At 41.5% G+C, this 21221-nt stretch overlaps 2 protein-coding genes across 3 annotated transcripts; one reads left to right on the top strand and one right to left on the bottom strand.

The window, feature by feature from the left end:
- Nucleotides 1-377: 377 nt before the first annotated feature.
- On the bottom strand, nt 378-3480 carry sypl2b (synaptophysin-like 2b). Of its 2 annotated transcripts, none has more exons than XM_047039225.1 (6): nt 3411-3480; nt 2769-2843; nt 1770-1891; nt 1456-1657; nt 1034-1225; nt 378-894 (listed from the first exon to the last, which is right to left on the bottom strand). In XM_047039225.1, the coding sequence occupies exons 2-6, from the start codon at nt 2838-2840 to the stop codon at nt 772-774; spliced, it is 711 nt and encodes a 236-aa protein (XP_046895181.1). In that variant the 5' UTR covers nt 2841-2843; nt 3411-3480; the 3' UTR covers nt 378-771. The 2 variants fall into 2 exon arrangements, with proteins under 2 accessions (XP_046895181.1, XP_046895180.1); XM_047039224.1 differs by lacking the exon at nt 3411-3480 and adding an exon at nt 2992-3202.
- A 2332-nt stretch (nt 3481-5812) lies between these two features.
- On the top strand, nt 5813-21197 carry LOC124480145 (sortilin-like). The gene is made up of 20 exons (XM_047039220.1): nt 5813-6466; nt 8260-8319; nt 8640-8713; nt 8825-8927; nt 9237-9398; nt 9794-9867; nt 11458-11507; nt 11637-11764; nt 12041-12185; nt 12365-12520; nt 13493-13599; nt 14044-14146; nt 14381-14552; nt 14789-14979; nt 17001-17190; nt 17426-17542; nt 17863-17971; nt 18207-18319; nt 18676-18805; nt 18939-21197. Exons 1-20 carry the CDS (start codon nt 6200-6202, stop codon nt 18951-18953), a joined length of 2466 nt encoding a protein of 821 aa, XP_046895176.1. The 5' UTR covers nt 5813-6199; the 3' UTR covers nt 18954-21197.
- The last annotated feature ends 24 nt before the right edge of the window (nt 21198-21221 follow it).

Raw genomic sequence — 21221 nt, 5'->3', positions numbered from 1 at the left:
ATGCAGAGCAAAATGAAGTAAACCAGCGATTCCCTTTAATGATTTACAGACTGGAATGTGACACCACATTACATATTTTCCTTTCAGACTTGTACTATCGCTAAATGCGATTATTTTACCGGGATCGACAAAGTTTTGGACATATTAGCCAAAATCATGGTCTATGAAGGCTGTCATTGGACACAAATAAAATATGGCACGGTACTGCATAACAAGACGTTAATTACCATGAAACTTGCCTTCCCCTCTTATAAAAATATGGGAGGTGAGATAGACACACATTAAATATATAACATTAATTTCAGAATGTGCATTTCAAAAACAATGTAACAGAGTAATATTGTACCAATTGCATACCATACTATAAATAAGAGAACTACAGTTTGCTGGCTTTTTACTAATGCAATGTGTCTTAATTAACATTTATAACACAGGAGTAAGGCATTCACTTCCAGGAACTGCCCATCAATTACTCAACTTCTTTTTTTATATAACAAACATTGAGTTTGAACGAGTTAAACAGTATGCGATTAGGAAAATCTGTCTTATTCAAGGCAGATATCTAATGAAAAATTAAGAGGAACATGCAAAGTTCAAGCTGAAATGAATTACACGTTATTAGTTTTGACCTACAAATGGTGCCTACCTCAATATCTGCACTTGGTCAGGACCCACAATTGACTCAATGTACCATTTTGGACACTTTCTGTAAAATGTTTTCAAATTTGGCAAGTGTTACATTTAAACACATTTGAAATTCGTGTTATTTAGTTAGGACGGCCGCACTCCATCCTCCACTTCTGCAGGAGGGGAGGCTGATTTGTGGAAGGGAGTTTCCTTAAATATGAACCAGCAGTTACCTCCCCATAGTATGAGGTTGAGAAATCCAAAGGTCTGCAATGAGAGAATAAGTATTTTTTTTTTTAAACAGGAAGTAGGTTACATTAAAAAGAAGCGGTTCAACCTTTGCAAGTATTTTCATTAAACATTCCCAAACAGGACTGGGTGGTCTGCTAACTCTGCTGATTCCTACCACAGAGGAGTTGAGGCGGCCCATGTGAGGCACGGCGCCTGGTGTGCACTTGTTACTGATGTCCTTGCAAACAGGGATGAGGCTCACGAGAACCGAGGGGCTGGTGGCCCACTTAACGTCTGTCAGGCCTTTGCCCCAGGCGGATGAGGACACCAGCCACAGAAATGCAAAAGCTGCAGTCACCAGCAGATCCTGTTGGCAGCAGAGGATCAGCAACAGGCAAATGAAGTCAAGGACTTCAATGTCAGATTCAGGAAAGTTGACTTAAGAAGTTAAGAAGAACTCTAATATTTACACTCTCTAGTCCCGTTTTTTTTCTTTCTTTTATTTTGTTGAATATTTGTTTATTCATCTCCTAGTATGACACACACAGACCACGTCAGCAGTACAAACACCCCACATGTTCCTCAAAGAAAACTCACCACAATGGGGCCGCGACTGCTGTCTCTGTACATATTTTGGTATCCCAGGAGAAGGACCAGGCTAGCAGTGGTGTAGAGGAAGGCCAAGACTCCAACACACACATAAAACTCAGCTGAGGACGAGTGATCCCCAGTCAAGAACAGCTCAGAGGGACCTGTGGCGTTCTTACAGCTGGGTACTTGGTATGAATGCGCCATCAGCCTGTGCAAACAGAAGTAACACGTCAATAAGTTGACCTACAAAACATGTTTGAAGTCAGGTGTGCTTTACCATTGCAAATTAAATCCACGCGTATTTACTTGTGTCTACATACCTGAAGGGGTAGCTAAAGATGGCCGACACTTCTTGGCTGATGGTGGTCCCTAGGCATTGAACATTGATGCTGGTGGAGCCAGAATACCCCCCAGTTGTAGCAAAGGAAAATATAGAGAATACCTGCAGCCAGAGACAAAATAAGGACACGTGCAAATGTTATAATACAGCCAGGACAGACATTTGAATGCCTTGCATACAACAGATCGTGTCTGCCTAATGCCATTTGTTCGTCAGCATGTTCCATGTGGGTGCTAATTTGTATTGCTGGGCAGCATGACTATGTGACATTTCCTCCCTCTCCAACACGCACTAACAGAAAGAACACTGAAGCCAACGGATGCATTTGGCAATGCATGCATATACAAACTTCCTTTGCTATGCTGCACTGGGAAGTCATACCATGCACTCTACTTGAATGAATATTAAGAACACAGAATGATTAATAACTCCAAGACTGCAGTTCAAAAACAGTCTGTCAGACTGGTACAAGTAGGCCTTGTTAATTACCTAGCACTATTACATGACATTAGTTTTTCCTCATTAACACATCCTACCTATTACTGTTCCTTGTATTTAACTGATTGATATTTAGCATAGGCTATTCAGTTTCCTGACAAGACTTGTATGAACTTAGAATTCTGTTCCCTAACCTAACTCCACCGAATGATTAGAATGAAGGGTGCTTATGTTTCCACTTAATTTTAGAGAAAAAATAAGGATTTACAGTGAAGAAGGTTGATTGAGGGACAGAGCTCAAGTTTAAACGTCCCTTGTAATGTTGCATCTCAGAAAGTGAGGATTTATCTACGTCTTTTCACTACGCACGAAAACGATGTAGAGATTCAGGCTGCTTGTGTGGTTGACCGCATGGGTGATGGTGATAACACTAACTCAACTGGTATCGCGCTTACATTTGTTATCTACGAAGATGTGCATGACAGCTATATCGTAATTCTACTGCACGTTAAAACCATTAATAGAGAGATTGCAGACTTACCCATTCTAGGACTCGAATAAACGCCAAAGGCTCTTTCAGTGGAGCCAGATCAAGACTGAATCCTGACATCATTTTCTAGTTGCAAAAAGAAAGATGTGTACAGACTATGGTTATTTTTGGTCAACTTTGTCACAATTTCAGCATTTCCTTTTGGGTTTCTGGTATCTGAATGATCTTCTCAAATCTAATTTAGCCAACCCAACATCTCTTTATTGCAGGGTACCTGAGCAATCCCGTCCATCGCGTTTCTATAAAGTTGGTAAGATCTTTGCAATTGTTTGCAACGGTAAGTTGGAACAAGTCAGAGCCTTGTCAAAACTTTCTCCCAAACTAGTAGCGTTTCATAGTACACGTGATCCCTTGCGTTCTTAAAGTGAGAGCGGATGCCTAAAGAAAATACCTAGCCACTAAACCCCACAGTGAATCATTTAAACAAACTGTTGTCCCAGTAAACGTATTGCCTTTTTTGTCATGCATTGGTACCCAATATGCTCAAATATTAGCTTAAGTTATTTGCCCGCTTTAAATTTGATTGAAATTAAAATTAATTTATTCTACTATTTCAAAGTGCGTGTAGGGCTACAATAGACTTATTTCAAGTGTAGGCTATTTGGTTAAAATGTATTTGTTTGGAAATGTTACCTTTTAGAGGCGACATATGGAGGCTGCACATCCGGTATTACTAACAGCATGAGAGTATCAGGAGGTAGGCTTATTTTAATCAATCATTCCCGACGAAGATCTTTAAATAACCTACTCACATGCAGTCAATTAATTGACTTTAATGATTTCCCATGCCTTGCTAATAATGCAAATATTTTAAACATTCTTCACTGAAACCATATGCTATTATTGTTATATCAGTTCGATCGTGTTTCAGAAAATCTATTTTACATTGTAATTAGTCTATAGGACAATGTTGAGTCAATACATTCATTTTTTCTGGAATTATAGGACAATGTGTTCTTCACAAGAGGTCGCTATTCCTTCATATTGCAGTGAGTTTGATCTGAATCGGCTCTCAAAAGGCTCTTTGCCATGCCTAGTAATTTGATCCCTTCAATATAACCTGTTCTTACAGTGTCCATGATATATCTGTCAACCTTATAAACTAATATAGTGGTCTGATGTATTATGAATCTTTAAGGCCATGGACAAGCTGATCCCTCCTGCTCTCTATCCTCTATCCTTCACTGGATGAAACCCACCAAGTGGTCAGACCCGGGAACAGGCAGGCATCTGTGGGAAGACAGCACAGTCTTCCCCATATCACAGAGCACATCTCGAAGGAATAACAGTGCCTTTGTTCACCACCTTTTGATAGTTGACTGGCCTGCCATGGGGGAGGGGCTGTCACTGTGTTGTACTGTCCCCTGTGGAGGAATGCTGCACTGCAGAGAGCATTTCTCAACATACCAGTTGGCTCTCTAGTAGAGGAATAGGTTTCTAGTTGGTAACTAGGTTTAATGCTGCCGGGCATGGAGACAGGGGGAAATTAATGAATACACAGACACATGCTGCTGACCATTAAAGGGCACAGTTAGACAAATGCAGCAACGCTCATTTCCAAGTTGAAGGAATGCTGTATTCCAACACTGTTGTAGTTTATATCCACGTGCATTGTACCAATTGTTGTTTAAAAGTTGATTAAAATAACGTACACACTTATAACACTTACACCTATAAACTAAACATAACATGGATATGATGAGAATGTTCAGTGGTCAGCCATTATTATTTATTCTAGTGTGAATGGTGTGATGTTCTCCCTTCATAGTTTTGACTGTGATGTGATGGAATGTGGCCGTTGTGAAAATGTTGGAGTATAAATCCAGCTGTAGAGGAGACAGTAGCTTAAATGTTCTTAGGATGTAGGTGGTTGGCTGGCTGGTGGTAACCAATCAGTTTATCCCAGATATAAACAGCACAGTTACACATGAGACTCCAAGGCTGCCATTTTCCCTCCTTTAGACCACACACATGACCACCGATCATGGGTTAGCTCAAGTCCAATCACATGCACCAAAAAAATCTAATCAGGGAGAGAATCTGACTCACCAAACCTGCAAAGTAAAGACATCACATTTCAGACTGTAGTGAACAAATTATACTCTCATTCAACTCAATTTACAAACATGAGGAATGCTTGATTTAAAAAATCCTCCCCCCAACCCTAGTAAACTGAGAAAAGGTTGATTTGTTAGGCGATGAGGTAGTTTCCTTTATTGTGAAATCTACGTCAGTGGTATGCAGTTAAGAAAGTTAAATGTGAAGATTACGTTTGAAGAAAAAATGAATATATATAACTTTATTTGCAGACTCAAGGTCCAGATAGAAAATTACACATAACATATTACAAAATTATTAAATGAATTAATGAAGAAAAAAAATGGCAAGTAGGCCTACCCAGTTTACACCCAATTATAATCAAACAGTCTATAGACTGTATACTGTAAAGTGCACATGTAAACTAAAATGATTGCTGCTAGACATGTAGCTTGTTCTAGAAGGGTTGCTTTTAGATGAACATGGATCTGATAATCACTCAGCCCTGCCTACCAGAAAACACTGGAGTCCAGATGTTCAATCCTTTTCTAAACCTCAGTACACTCAATTTATAATTGAAACGATTGATACACACTTTTGATTCCTTTCTGGAAAGTGCTAAACATGTGTTCGTTTGTTCTCGTTAGTTCCTCTGGTATTATTTTACCTTCAAGGTTAGTAACTGAATTTATAGTCAGATCAACTGCATATTTTAGACATTACATTTAGGGAAATGTGTGTTGGGTAAAAACATACAGTTTTGAGTAATGAGTAATAATTACTCATTATCAAGTACTGACAACAATAATTATGTAGTGTCCACAAATGAGTTTTAGTTTACCATAATCTTATAATTGGGTCATACAGTTATTTTGTGCCACCAACCAAGCTTGAAAATGGTTTGACAGCTGAAAAGCAATAGTACTAGTATTCCCGCATGGATATCAACCAATCAGATGATTTAAATCTAGCGTCAAACGCAGGAATAGCCAATCTCAGTACCGAATGTGCAAAGGTGTAGCAGGCTATGTCCCACAAAGAATTTGACGCTTCTTCATCTATGCTATATTGAATCGTTATGCACTGGGAGTTATACAGTGAGCAGTAGAAGCAAAAGTGTAATAACCAGTTGTTTGCACCTATGACTTTTTTTCATTGAGATATATATATTTTTTCGCATTGCAGCAGGAAAAGGACTGCCCGCTGATCTTCGGAGCGCACCGCCTCGAAACGTCTATGACCGCCGTGAATACAAAGCCCGCAACACTCGCTGTCAGGACTACTGTTTTGTTGATGTCATCCGTGGTCGCGCAGGAGCGAACGTCAATTCCTCTTCAACAGTAGAACGAACACACATTTCAACTATCTGGATTTAGTGCACGGCGATGATGGGAATCCTTGTGCACTGTGTTTTACTCCTTCTGTTTAATGTGTCGTTTGGTTTAGACGTTTCACGGAGAACCGCAAACAATGGGCAAACAGTTTTTAGAAAGAGTCCTGGTCTAGATAAAGGGTCATATATTGAAAAGAGATCGGTTCCTGCCTGGCTTGCCCCAGCAAAGCACATGAGAAGTAGAAGAAGCACAGACCAAGGAAGCACCTGTAAAGCTCTTCAAGGATACGACACCAAGTTGTCTGAAAATACTCACAGCGTAAGTTTACCTCTCAGGTCCGGTTATTATGTGTAAATGTGCAACTGTTTTGACACAACATTATGTGAATGAAGATGAGAAAAGGTACATTCAGTAAATATCTTATTCCACATTGTGACCACAGGAGTAGACTGTGGGTCATGGGATAGATGTGATTTTAGGACAGTCTTCCTTAAGCAGGAAACTTGACGGAAGACAACAGCAGCACGCGTTGATGGAGCATTGTTTTCTAACTTTCTGTTGACAGATAAACTGTAGTCAAAGAGCGAGAGTACAAGAAGTAACGATACTCTTAATTGATCAAAACTGTCATAGTTCATCATAGGGATAATCTATTTTTTGAAGGTACTTTCCTGAACAAATTGTATTTTGATCAGGCCTTCTAACACAGCCTTACAACATGTCTCATTCCCTATTCAAGGCCAGAGGGGCTGACAGTAAACACTACGTGTGTGTCTCAGTTACACCTCTCAAATTTTCCAGTAATGGCTCTGACCTATGGGCATGATAAAGCTAGTTATGAAAAAACACAGTGTGATGTGCTTGGCAGATGAAAACTAAAGATATTGAAACTACTTGGCTGTCTTGAGGGTTGTTTTCCTCAAATAACTTGTCAAAGTTTTAAAAATGTTCAGCAGACAATAAACCATGCCAGTTTGCCAAAAATATACCATTGTTTCAAGTTAAAATCTTGTCAGATCATAAATCTTATCTTTATGACCAGTTGTATTAACTTTTGACTAGGCAATCTAGATATGTTATCTGTCTGAAATACCAGGAAAAAGGCTATTTTGAAACATCTGCTAGGTGGCATCCATTTTCATAGTAAGACTCAAATACCACAAATAAAGCTAGAACCAACCATAACCCAGAGTCAGTATAGTTATGCTTGCATTGTTTGGGAAGCTAGCATGTAATTTACATTCACATTTACATTTATTCATTTAGCAGACACTTTTATCCAAATTCTCAGAATTAAACCAAATACAGCACGTATCCTGTTCTAGACTTACAAAGACTTTACAAGACACCCTACAAAGCCTGTCTTCCAAAGCTGTTCTCACATGATACACTTGCACAGCAGCCTTACCCAGACCTTGAACCCTGTGACAGCAGGCAGGGTCTGGGTAATCTAAGGCTGAAAGCAGAATTCCAAGAGGCTCACACTGGTGTGTTCTGTTGTAGTACTGTACTACTGTTTTGGTTCAGCCTTACCACTGGCAACTGGATGTTACACAATCTCTGAGGGTAGCTTGATGAGATTAGGGATTTAAGTGTTTTATTCAGTGCAACAGCAGCCAGGCCAGTGAAATGAAAGCATTTTGATCGAAATCTTGTCACATGTAGTTTTACTACATGTCAGGGGCCTAGTGGATGTGGTGCTGCACTTACATTCAGGGAGCATGAGAGGGACATTACATGGTGGAAGGAGACAGTAAATTAGTTTAATTTTGTACAATGCTAACTAACCCATTGAACTTTCCCCTCTTCAGCTTGGTCTAATGTTTAATAAATTGGGTTTCTATTCGAAAAGAGCAACTTGGTTTAAAATGTAATTTTTTAGAAGTTTACCTAGCCTAAATTTCAGTATGAATCATTGACACATGCATGATATGTTGACAGTTTTGACAGTGAGTTATGTCCTGCAAAAAGGAGGAAAAACAAATAATCGGTTTCACAAAAATGCAACCGCATTGAGGAACTACTCTCTCAAGTACTCGTACAACTAGTTCCTTAACCTGCACCCGATACACCTGTACTACCTGTTAACTTCACATGTTATTTCTTTTCAGTACACCTTCAATGACCTGAGTGGCTCTGTGTCGCTGGCCTGGGTGGGAGATGGTACAGGGGTGAGTGCAAGATCTTGTTACTGATTCTAGGTCTGCTGTCAACATCAGCAGGAATCAGTTTCCTGTCAGACAAGTGTCATACCACCCCTCCAATAATATTAATCAGCTGTGTTATGATGACTGGACAAACCTGTCAAGATTACTCAGCAGCTGGTATTTGATGGTGATTCTTGTGAATCTCACATTCCACCTCTTTGTGAAGGGAGCTGTGTTTATCACCGTGGTTGAGACCAGAGAAATCTTGCTGAAAGCTGAGTCTCACACACGTTGGTCAAAGATAAGAGCTCTATATCTTAAAAGGAATGTTTTGTTCCACACAGGTCATCTTGGTTTTGACGACATTTCAGGTGCCATTCTTCTTGTTAAGATTTGGCCAGTCTAAACTTTATCGAAGGTAGGAAAAGGGGTATACATGATATTTTTAAACAATCTTGTCAGTGTCAATACCCACACATAGAGATGAGAGGACGTTACTAACAGGCTGAACTCTTCTTCTGTCTATCAGTGGGAACTATGGGAAGTCGTTCCAGGATGTCACCAGCCTCATCAACAACACCTTCATCCGCACTGAGTTAGGAATTGCCATTGGTCCGGAGAATTCTGGGAAGGTAAGTCTTTTTTGTATTTTTTTTTTGTTGAGAAGGGATGGTTTCGTTACTTGGTCGTTTGTATAGTATGTTTGGTCTAAATGTGAAATCTCTTGGAACTCAAGCAGACCTACCATGCAGGATATCTAGTAGGGGTGTACACAGAACTGTACACAGAAGTCACGGTTTGGTACGTACCGTGGTTTTGGGGTCATGGTTTGATACCAAACTGTGACGTCCGTACCGTGAATTTGTGGTTCAAATACATGTACCGCCACTACACCCCTAATATCTAATCAGTATTTGGTCTGTATGTTCTCTTTCCCTCAGGTTATCCTAACAGGCCAGGTGTCTGGAGGCAAGGGCTCACGTGTCTTTGTATCCAAGGACTTTGGGAAGAGTTTCAGCCACCTTGACCTTCCCTTCACCCCCCTGATGCAGATCACCTACAACCCCCACGATTCCAATGTCCTTATGGCCATCAGCAATGTCGTAAGTGTGTGTGTTTGTTGGGGGTACATAGTGGAAACAATTGAAGAGCCAGTAGAGATGTATTATATTACAACTATTGGCACAAATATTTTAGTCAAAGACTAGATAACGTTAAACGAGGTGGATAGCTACACTATTCAGTATATGCAGAGTACCTGTTTAGTGTTGTTGGAATCCATTTGACATTTAGTCATTTTAGCAGACGCTCTTATCCAGAGCGACTTACAGTAAGTACAGGGACATTCCCTTCGAGGCAAGTAGGGTGAAGTGCCTTGCCCAAGGACACAACGTCATTTGGCTTGGCGGGGAATCGATCCGGCAACCTTCTGATTACCAGTCCGACTCCCTCACCGCTCAGCCATCTGACTCCCACTTTTGTGCTTTTTGTGCTTCAGAATGAGCTGTGGCTATCAGTGGACTTTGGGGAGAACTGGAAGAAGCTCCATGGCATGGTGTGTCTGGTGAAATGGTAAGAGACTTCAATTCCCAAAGTGCACCTACCAACACCATCTCTTAAACTCCATTCAGAATGTTGGGAGTGTTTGGAGCCATAGATCAAGCTCCATTTTTTCCAGCCTTAAATTCTAGTCTGGATTACAAAACACCTGAAAGTAGAGGCCTGAGCCAAGGTGCAATACAATCCAGGAGCTGGCCCTTCATGTATCCGGGACACAGGCTTAATGTTTTATGTTTATTGTTACTTCTTCATAATGGGTTAGATACACACGGATTCACAAAATCTCCATAACCAAGAGCTTGCCTATGCAGAGGAACAATGCAGTAACAGAACCACACGTTCGCCATTTCCTTGAAACACACACACACACACACACACATACATAGATAACACACATAAAGCTTTGTCCTGGGAGTCCCAAACTTTAGATAAGGTGTGTATCAGGAAGAAGTAGCTAGCCAATAATGGTATACGTCCGTCCCTAGACTGTCTCATTAGTGGACCATGTTAGCTTATGGTCATGCCCGGTCTCGGGCTCCATAATGAGCATAGTTATTCTTGAGAGCTATGTGGAGGAAAGACTTCATCCCACTAAGTCCCTGACTGAAGGTGGATAGTTACCTGGGGTGGATTCAATGGAATGATGTTTGCCTGGCTCAACTTCCTGCAGGCAGGGAGGCCCAATAGTTTCAGAATTTGAATGAGCTTCCATTAATCTGAGCTCAATGTGGAAGGAATACCTCCCATCCCCCTCTGTTGTGAGGTAGTGTACATCCTACAGTACTAAAAGTGAGCTATATAACCGCCTTGCAGCAGGCTGTGTTTTAGCTAGCCAAGCAGTGGGGCCTTATCTGGAAGTTGTCTCGTTTTTTTTTTAAGCTATGTTACTTGTAAATGTTTGTTTAACAAGGGCTACCAACTGTCCAGCAGTAAGAAGGTGTTTAACAGGAGAGCTGTTCACAGTAACACGCCCTCTTTTCTTCCTCAACACACACAGACCTTCATCCCACGAGGCTTAACCTTGATATAAAGAGTCCATGACAGAAAATAGGTCAAGCCTAACTAGAGCAGGAGAGTCTGTCAAGTCAAACACAACACTCGAAGCAAAATACATATTTAGGAAGGGCAGGGCCTTAGCGGCCAAATGCAGAGGGTACGTTATAACCATTGACATGTGATTCCACACTATTGGCATGAGAGTGCCAACGCTAGTAACATAGTTACTGTAGGTAAACAGGAAGACATCGCGTTGTTTTTCCTGCTGCAGTTTCCATGCAACTGTGGAATGAAGCATGAATACATTCTAAAACTCCTTTATGGTGTCTTGGGCAAGTTAAGCTTGTACCAGAACAGTTCAGCATGTGGCCAGGGTACATCCATTGCTTTGCGTGGTCATAGCTGACACATTGATTTGTTTATTCATAATATCATCCACACAAGCTCATATTGTCCAAGTTCTGTATATTCATTTTCTGACTGTCGACTGATGAGCCATGTCTAGATGTAGAGTACTGTAACAATGTTCACAATGTCTTGTCTGTGTGCTGATATGCTGGGGACAGCTTTTCTGACCTGTCTTGTCACTTATATTTGATTTCACAGGGGGATGGACAACGCAATTTTCTTCACAACCAACTCGAATGGATCTTGCAGTAAGCGACATACATTCATGGACAGAGTACAGTAGAATGTTATAAATGAAACAACCATTATTTCATTAGTATTAAGAAGTAAAAAAATCAAGACATAGTTTAAATGTATGTTTTTTTTTCTTCTTCCAGATGACAGGGGAAAGCTAGATTTGAGGAAGACTACAGACTATGGGAAAAGCATCAAGACAGTTGCCAGTAAGATCTTCTCTTTTGGCCTTGGTGGACGTTTTCTCTTCGCCTCAGTAATGACCGGCAAGGTTGGTACAGCTGGAGTGGTGTCAACTAGCTATCAGGCCTGACAGATAGTGTTTCACTGTGGTTCTGTGGAAGGATTGGGTGTGTGAGGGGTATGGGTGTGAGTATTTGTTTTGAAACGTTCTGGTGTATTCATTGTGTGTGTGTGTGAGGGGTGTTTCCCTAATCATTATTAATCAATATCATTGTTTTCTGTGACCTGGAAGATTTGTTTGATGGTGTGTCTCTCTCTTTCTCTCTCTCTTTCTCTCTGTATCTCTCCCCCCCCCCCCCCCCAGGAAACATTGAGGATGATCCATGTGTCAGTGGACCAGGGGGAAGTGTGGAATATGGCCCAGCTGCCCGCCGTTGGTCACGAGCAGTTCTACTCTATCCTGGCAGCGAATAATGACATGGTGTTCATGCATGTGGATGATCCAGGGGGTACGTCGGTGTACCAACACACCTAACTGTCTGGACCTTACAAGCCCCTATTATCTATTGGTTTCCCCATTGTGTTACACCTTTGCAATGCATTTCCTGTGTGCCTGTTTCTCTGCACCTTTGTGTTATATTGCAATTTCATTCCATGGAATGCTATTTCAAAGTAATGTCCATATCAGACACAGGAATTGGAACCATCTACGTGTCTGACGATCGTGGAACGGTTTACTCCAAGTCTCTGGAACGACATCTCTATACCACCACAGGGGGCGACACGGACTTTGTGAATGTCACCTCCCTGCGTGGGGTCTTCATCACCAGTGTCCTTGCTGAGGGTACGTAGACATACATGGACACACAGTTGCATGCGTAAGCACTTCTTGACATACTTTTTCTGTAGTTCTTCAACTTCCTCCTCCCCAAGTCAAACACACACACCCCTTTTCCACCAAGGCACACTTAGGGCCCAAACCCCAAACCAGTTCTTTGTGTTTCAACAGCAAACGAGCTGGCTCCCAACTAGGAAAACTTGTTCCAGAGCTGCATCAGCACTTAGCTGCTCTAGAACTGTTCCACTTATGTGGGCTCGGGATGGAATTATTGTAACCAACTGAATTTGTGACCACCGCAGAGCTTCAGCGAAAAACTTACATTAATTGTGCTTCTACTTTGGCTTCAACAACAGCTTGGACATGAAATCTAAACAGTGATCTGAACAGGAGACAAGCTGTCTCTTTGCACTGTGGTCTTCAGCTGAAATACAAAATAAACTCAATGGAGCTTTGAGAACAAAGCATGTATTTAAACAAATCTAGTGCAAGATGGCTACTGTTATGGTTAGTTTTGTTACACAGAAATTTTTAACAAATAACAAACCAAAGATGTTGCTTGCTCCTAACGTTGCTTGGAAAGCAGAGACTTATACAGACATACACAATGACAAGATGACATCATGGAAAAACAAAACAGTTCTTAGAAAGTTGAACCAACCAGAACCAGTACTAGGTTCACATTGGTGGAAAGGGAAACACACACCTCATCTGCTTGTATCTTGGTTCCTCTTTTTCTCTCTCTTTTTCTTTCTCTCTGTCTCTTTTGTTCTTTTTTCTTTTCCCCTCTGTCTCTATCTCTCGCACTTGCTTGCACATGCTAATTCTCTCTCTTTCAAACACCCACAAAAACTAAGTGTGACCGTGTTAGTAACTTTGGTTTCAGACTCGAGGCCCGTCGTGTGAATATTTCATCAGCCGTGCACCCTGAGACGAAGGGTGTGTACACATTTAAAGTGGTTCCGCTTGTTCTTCTAGATAACTCGGCTCAGACAGTAGTGTCCTTTGACCAAGGAGGGGAGTGGCTACCCGTACAGAAACCAGTCAACAGTATATGTGACTCCACGGCAAAGGACCCAGAAAAGGTAAATATTGAACCATGTGAAGGTGCGGGCCTTAGAGAGTCTCGCATTAGGATGCAAGAAGAAACAGAGACTTAAGATAATAAAAGATGAATCGATGGCAACAATGTCATAGTGTCATTAAAATGTATAACTCAGACATAAAATTGGCACTCGTTATAATTATTCGATTATTTATATCTAGGTCGATGTATTTCACATTTACATTACGTTAGATTCATGTGGTCTGAAGTTGAAGTTTATTGCCATTTGCCAGTGTGGGGTGTGTAGTCAGGACTCATTTAGTATGCACATCGCCTGGGGAAATAAGTTGTCATGGAACCATTAGTCTGCAGTCATGTGATGGCATTGTGTCCCACTTGTTCTGACGTGCAACCAACTAATAAACAAATGCAGATATTTAGCTTGTTTGGTCTCTAACGCCTCCTTCTGGGTTTGTCTCTGCAGTGCAGTCTCCACATCCATGCTGCATACAGCACAGGAACGGGGCTGAACATCCCAATGCTTCCCCTGACGGAGCCCAATGCTGTGGGACTCATCCTAGCTCACGGTACGGTTCCACTCTAATGTCGATGTAAGAGCTTAACTAAATGGAATTCACCAGAACAGCTTTGGTATTTTGGTTCACGACGTGCAAGATATCCTTGTTGATAACTTATCCTAGACAAGGAATGCTTTCGGACCGTCTATGAAATGATACTGCCTTTCAACTTTTGGGTCTATGGCCGCGGTTATCTAACCGGCCCACTGCTGCTGTCTCTAACCTTTGTTGCCACGCCTACAGGAAGTGTAGGCGATGCCCTCTCCGTGCTGGTTCCTGACGTGTTTGTGTCTGACGATGGGGGATACTCCTGGCTGAAGGCCCTCAGGGGCCCCCACCATTACGCCATCTTGGACTCTGGGGGTCTGTTGGTGGCTGTGGAGCACAGCAACACTGAGCCTGTCAACCAGATCAAGTGAGTTGCACAAAGAGAGAATGGAGGTCACCTCGGTCTGTGTTTGTTTGATACAGATACGTTTGTTTTGAAATTCAAAACGTCTATTTTGGGCTGGCACGATCCTTAAAAAAAAAGTTTAGAACACCTAAAGAATCATGCCATTTTCATTGCGTTTAATGAACATAAATAATTTTAAAAAAACACACAGCAACCCTTTGTTTTCTGAATCTTTTCAACGTCCTGTTTCTGGGTAGATTTTCCACGGACGAGGGCCAGTGCTGGCGTGTGTACAACTTCACCGAGGAGCCCATCCACTTCACAGGCCTGGCCTCGGAGCCTGGCGCACGCTCCATGAACGTCAGCATCTGGGGCTACAGGGACACGATCATCAGCCAGTACTGGATCTCTTTCACCATCGACTTCAGGGAGCTGCTCACCAGGGACTGTGAGTGACACACAGGAAGTTCCAGTGCTTATCATACAGTGCCCTCCAAAAGTATTGGAACAGTGAGGCGAATTCCTTTATTTTTGCTGTAGACTGAAAACATTTGGGCTTGACATCAAATAATGAACGTGAGACCAGAGATCAACGTTTCAGCTTTTATTTCCAGGTATTTACATCAGGATCTGATGCACAACTAAGAAAATATCACATTTTGTTTGAATCCACCCATTTGTCATGTGAGCAAAAGTATTGGAACAGATATACTTAAAACATATTTAAGTGAATAAGACTTAATATTTAGTTGCAAATCCTTTGCTTTCAATAACTGCAGCAAGTCTGTGACCCATTGACGTCACCAAACTTTTGCATTCTTCCTTTTTGATGCTTTCCCAGGCTTTCACTGCAGCCTCTTTCAGTTGTTGTTTGTTTTGTGGGGTTCCTCCCTTCAGTCTCCTCTTAAGCAGGTAAAATGCATGCTCTATAGGGTTTAAGTCTGGAGATTGACTTGGCCAGTCTAATACCTTCCATTTCTTGCCCCTGATGAACTCCTTTGTTGTTTTGGCAGTGTGTTTTGGGTCGTTATCTTGCTGCATGATGAAGGCTCTGCCAATCAGTTTGGTTGCATCTTTCCTTAAATTGGCAGACAAAATGTTTCTGTAGACTTCCGAGGTCATTTTGCTGCTGCCATCATGTGTTACATCCTCAATGAAGATTAATGAGCCCGTCCCAGAAGAAGCCATGCAAGCCCAAGCCATGACATTACCTCCACCGTGTTTCACAGATGAGCTTGTGTGTTTGGGATCATGAGCAGTTCCTTTCTTTCTCCAAACTTTAGCCTTTCCATCACTTTGGTAAAAGTTAATCTTTGTCTCATCAGTCCATAAAACTTTGTCCCAGAATTTTTGAGGTTCATCTCTGTACTTTTTGGCAAATTCCAGCCTGGCCTTCCTATTCTTCTTGCTAATGAGTGGTTTGCATCTTCTGGTGTAGCCCTTGTACTTTTGTTCATGAAGTCTTCTGCGAACAGTAGATAGTGATACCTTCACTCCTGCCATCTGGAGGTTGTTGCTGATCTCACTAACAGTTGTTTTAGGGTCTTTCTTTACAGCTCTCACAATGTTTCTGTCATCAACTGCTGATGTTTTCGTTGGTCTACCTGTTCGACGTCTGTTACTTAGTACACCAGTAGTTTTCTTCTTCTTCAGGACATTCCAAATGGTTGTACTGGCTATGGCCAATGTTTCTGCAATGGCTCTGATTGATTTTCCATCTTCTCTAAGACTCACAATTGCTTGTTTTTCACCCAAAGACAGCGCTCTGGTTTTCATGTTGTTTTCACCTCTGAATACAGTCTGCATAGACAAAACCTATCTTACCCAATCTGAACCTGAGTGTAGACATTCAGTGGTATTTATTGATTGAATAATGTATGTAATAGGACACACCTGGGCAACAAAACACACCTGTCAGTCACATGTTCCAATACTTTTGCTCACGTGACAAATGGGTGGGTTCGAACAAAAAGGTGATATTTTCTAATTTGTGCATCAGATCCTGATGTAAATACCTGGAAATAAAAGCTGAAACGTTGATCTCTGGTTTCACATTCATCGTTTGATGTCAAGCCCAAATGTTTTCAGTCTACAGCAAAAATAAAGGAATTGGCCTCACTGTTCCAATACTTTTGGAGGGCACTGTATATGGATTCAGATGGCTGGGCGGTTAGGGAATCGGGCTATTAATCAGAAGGTTGCCGGTCTGCTAAATGACTAAATATAAATGACTAAATGTACATCGTAGCAAAACACAACCACAGGAAACACTCACTAGTCATTAGAGCTGGATTTGAGGTTGGTTCGTTTGGCTAGTGTAATATAATGTTCCCAATGCACTGGTTATGAAGGCACATACTAGGGCGCATGCTTCATTACGCTTGGAAAGTTGTTTGAAGAGAGCTATAAGTTAATATAACAGTGGTATTTTATGTATTTATGTATGTATTTTAAACATATTCATTTCAGGCGTGGACGAGGACTACGTACAGTGGCTGGCACACTCTGATGACATCAGCGACCCTAACGACGGATGCATGCTCGGTTACAAGGAGCGCTTCTTGCGTTTGAGGAAGGACTCTGTGTGCTGGAACGGACGAGACTACATGGTCAATAAGGAGCCCACCCCCTGCCCCTGCACTCTGGACGACTTCCTTTGGTGAGAACCCCCCCACTACCACCACCACCACCCATTCATTGTCCATAGAACATCTGTTGACTCTTTACTACAGCACACAGCACGATTTACCCCTGATGAAAAAGTTCAGGGTAAAATCCCCTACTGTTGACTGCATGTTACTTTACATAAAATGTAAAATATCCTGTCCCAGTTCCCTGGATAGAGCGTGTTCCTGAAGCTTTGTCTGATCGCACTCCACTCTGCCCCCTTGCAGTGACTTTGGGTACTACCGCAAAGAGAACAGCTCTGTGTGTGTGGAGCAGCCGGACCTGAAGGGGCAGGTCCTGGAGTTCTGCTTGCAAGGCAGGGAGGAGCAGCTGCAGACCAGCGGGTAAGACAAACCACCAGCATACCTCTGGGGATGAGTCCAGCTCAGTGGTTAGAGCATTTGACTGCAGATCAAGAGGTCAAAGGTTCAAATTTCCGTGTGTGCCGCTTTGGATAAATGTTTCTGCCAAATTAACATTGTATCGTAGGATTATGATCATTTCATCATCATCCCTGTGTCATTACTGTTCAGTATGGTTTCATTTTTTATTTTTTCTTGCAATTAAAGTTAACAGGTTGCGTGTACAAAACACTGCTTAAACAACAATCTTAAAAACATTTTAATGGGACTATTCAAATGTCTCTCCCTTGTCCACTCCTCAGTTATAGGAAGATCCCAGGGGACAAGTGTCAGGGAGGAAATATGCCTGAGCGCAAGGAGATCGACCTGAGCAAGAGGTGTGTCAGCGACCTGTTGGGTCCAGAACTCCTGGTGAGTCCTGCCATCACAGACACCAATGTCGTCAGTAAATCAACTTTGTACTGCATGTAGAACTTCTGCATGAGTCTAAGCAGGTAGAACATGATTGAATAGGGTATACAGTACATATCTGAGGGAGAGATAACGTTCTCATGGTATACGTACGCACCCCCCCCTCCCCCCCATTTTGTTTATTTCTATTGTATCTATCAATTCCTTCCCTCACTCGGGCTCTCTGGATCTTCAGACAAAGGTCCATACCTCCAGCTCTGTGCCTATCGTGGTGACGGTCATTATCATCATGCTGCTCGGTACTGTTGCAGGGGTCCTTTTCGTCAAGAAGTATGTCTGTGGTGGACGGTAAGATCATATTTGTATATATATATTATAAGTACATGGAGACCTAACTGTTGTAGACTGTCAAAATTGGTTTGTAGCTGTGTGCGTTTTAGAAAAGAGCACTTTCATTTAATCTTCTACACAAACACACATACATGGAGTACAGCCACATGGCAGAATGATCCACACGCACACACACACACACACACACACACACACACACACACACACACACACACACACACACACACACACACACACACACACACACACACACACACACACATTGGAGTACAGCCACATGGCAGAATGATCCACACACACACAAACACACAGCACTAATCAGGTTTCGTACATGGGTTGTTTGGCTCCTACAGGTTCCTGGTTCACAGGTACTCAGTGCTGCAGCAACACGCCGAGGCTAATGGCATTGAGGGAGAGGACGAACCACTGGAAACCACCCACACTCCGAACGGCAAGATAGAATTCCATGACGACTCAGATGAGGTTGGTACACACACACACAAACACACACACACACACCCTTATAGACACATGCTTAAAAACCTAATGGGTGTTTCAGTTGATGCTGTTATTTGTCTGAAAACAGCAGGTCAATAAGAACATTGTTTTTTTTCAGGACCTTCTAGAATAGCTGATAGAACCTGCTGCGTTATGGAGGAAACTGGTCTCCAGCCCACCCAGTGGCTGGCTGCTACCTTGTCTCTATCTTGCTACTTCCTGCTTCCTCTCTCCGCTGTGACCTCTGACCTCCAGCGCCTGTTGGAGAGCCTTAGGTCACCCTGCTCTCATCAGTGAGGTGTCTAATGAATGTATAGAAGCTTTCTGAGTCTCAGTTAGTGTTGAGGACCACATAGTCAGGGGGGGAGGGGGGGGGGAGAGTCCCTGAATAATAGGAAGATTCTTTTTTCCTTACTCTGTTATTTACATTTTCAGTGAAAGATGCCATCCCACTGTTTCTTTTTATTTATTTTTTACAAATGCTTTTGTGAATGCCTTCATAGCAAGACACCCCAAACAAGGCAAGGGCGTTACTACTACTGAATTAAAATGAGTTGTTTGGTTGACCAACCCCAAATCAGGGTAGCACATTAAAACTGGGGAAAACAATAACAGATCAAGAGCGTTAGCAAACAATAATTGCTTACGGGTCACCCCTTTCCCATCAAGTGGGAAGGGTTTTGCACCAACTTAGTTATTTAGTTCTCTTCGGCCTCTGCACTTGTACATAAACATCTGTGTTTGACTTCTGTAATTACAACTGCTGTAGGTTGTTGTGGCTTGACAACATGTATCAGCTGAGCCACCGAGTTCCAAACATGAAACTCTCTTTAAGTATTTGCCTACATTTAAAAATGCTAATGGGAAATCTCTATATGCATTTAGCGTGTGATAGCAATACCATGTTTTGAGGAAGTCTGTTGGAACAAGCATTCAGAGCATAAATGATATCCTACCAAATCTGTTAATTCTTAATCAGCTAAACCTAACCTAACACGTGCTCAACACACATTTCCTACTTTGGCATGTTTTGATGGAGTTAGGTCTGCACATCTTGAGAATTGGTTGGCAGTTGTAACTGCCTAAAGCACAAGACAATTTATATGTGAAGTCTCTTAAAAAATTAAAATCCTTAAATGAAGTAAAACAAAATAAGGATTCTGCAATAATAAACAAGTTCCAAAATGTGAAACAGAAAAACTATCAATCTAACTCTGTAATGAAACAGAGTCAAACAGGAGTAGGAGCAAATATGTAATTATGTAAATGTAGTATTTGGTTGATAGATTGAAGCCATTTTAAGAATGAGATTATTGGGTGTGGTAATGTGAGCTGTTTAACCGAATAATTTGAGTTCTGCACTGTATGTGTTGTAGTGAATATGAGATGAGCATATACTACTGGGTCATATCTTGATAGTGGTGACAGGGTCCTGGATTTAGAATATCTCGCAAAGCTACAATAGACCCAACTATGGTGGGCTGTTCTAATTCAACAACAAATCTGGGTAAATACATTTGTTACACAAACAGTTGGTTAATGAATGATTTTGTCAATCGAAGCACAACAGATATATCTGCCCTATACCTTTCATAGGATCTCCTGGCCGTGTATGCTCTCTTTTGTTTCTAAAAGTTTTTGTCTTTGTTTTGTGTCACCGCCCCATTGTAGGTTTTAGGTATTTATAACATCCAGGTTAGGAGTACATTTTGTGTGCTAATGGTTATACAAGTGCCTAGACTGGGAATGGGACATGTGCCTTCCCAATGAGTGGCGAGTTGTTGTGTTCAGTTGTCTGGTATCATCAGTGTAACCACGGTTACATCCGTCTGGTCAATGGTACCCCTTTGTCGCACTTGCTACTTCTGTTGGCAAAATATTTAATCTTCTCATTGAATTAAATATATCTTTAGACTGCTTCATAGAAGCTCCCTGCATGATTTACAAAACAAATCCTATTTTTCCAGTAAAAATAAGTCTTCAATCCATATAACAAGCTATATTTGTTTCCTTAATGCTATATTAAATACCTTCCTAAATAGTGTTTACTTAATATGACAGAGCATCTGTACCTGAATACAATTATGAGCATTTGCTTACTATTAATTGGTTTAAAAGGCGTTACAGGGAAAATATAGCTGCTACACTTTAATTGGGGAGTCAATTATCAGTCTTATTTCATTTGCAGGTCGACACACCTAAGGGGTACTGAGGGTCTGGGCACATTTTCTTACAATTTAAAAAGTTGTTAAATGTTATTTGTTGTGATGGCTATGTAAATATCCAATTGCATCTTTGTATCTGCAGTGTTTTTCTCTTCTGTATATTTGAGACTATTTGCTTTGAGTTGACCAATAAATTTACTTGTCCCTTTCAATATCTTGGCTGATTGTTTTATGGA

The sequence above is a fragment of the Hypomesus transpacificus genome, chromosome 18 (genome assembly GCF_021917145.1).
Source record: "Hypomesus transpacificus isolate Combined female chromosome 18, fHypTra1, whole genome shotgun sequence".
Lineage (NCBI taxonomy): Eukaryota > Metazoa > Chordata > Actinopteri > Osmeriformes > Osmeridae > Hypomesus > Hypomesus transpacificus.
This window is presented reverse-complemented; position numbering and strand designations above follow the sequence as displayed.

Excerpts from the sequence above, each read along its gene's own strand:
- LOC124480145 (XM_047039220.1), top strand. The coding sequence starts at position 6,200 with ATGATGGGAATCCTTGTGCACTGTGTTTTACTCCTTCTGTTTAATGTG. Across the intron at positions 12,186-12,364 it reads GCATGTGGATGATCCAGGGG|ACACAGGAATTGGAACCATC; the intron begins GTACGTCGGTGT and ends TGTCCATATCAG. Across the intron at positions 13,600-14,043 it reads CGGCAAAGGACCCAGAAAAG|TGCAGTCTCCACATCCATGC; the intron begins GTAAATATTGAA and ends TTGTCTCTGCAG.
- sypl2b (XM_047039224.1), bottom strand. Across the intron at positions 1,892-2,768 it reads TTATTCGAGTCCTAGAATGG|GTATTCTCTATATTTTCCTT; the intron begins GTAAGTCTGCAA and ends CTCTGGCTGCAG. Across the intron at positions 1,226-1,455 it reads GCAGTCGCGGCCCCATTGTG|GATCTGCTGGTGACTGCAGC; the intron begins GTGAGTTTTCTT and ends TGCTGCCAACAG.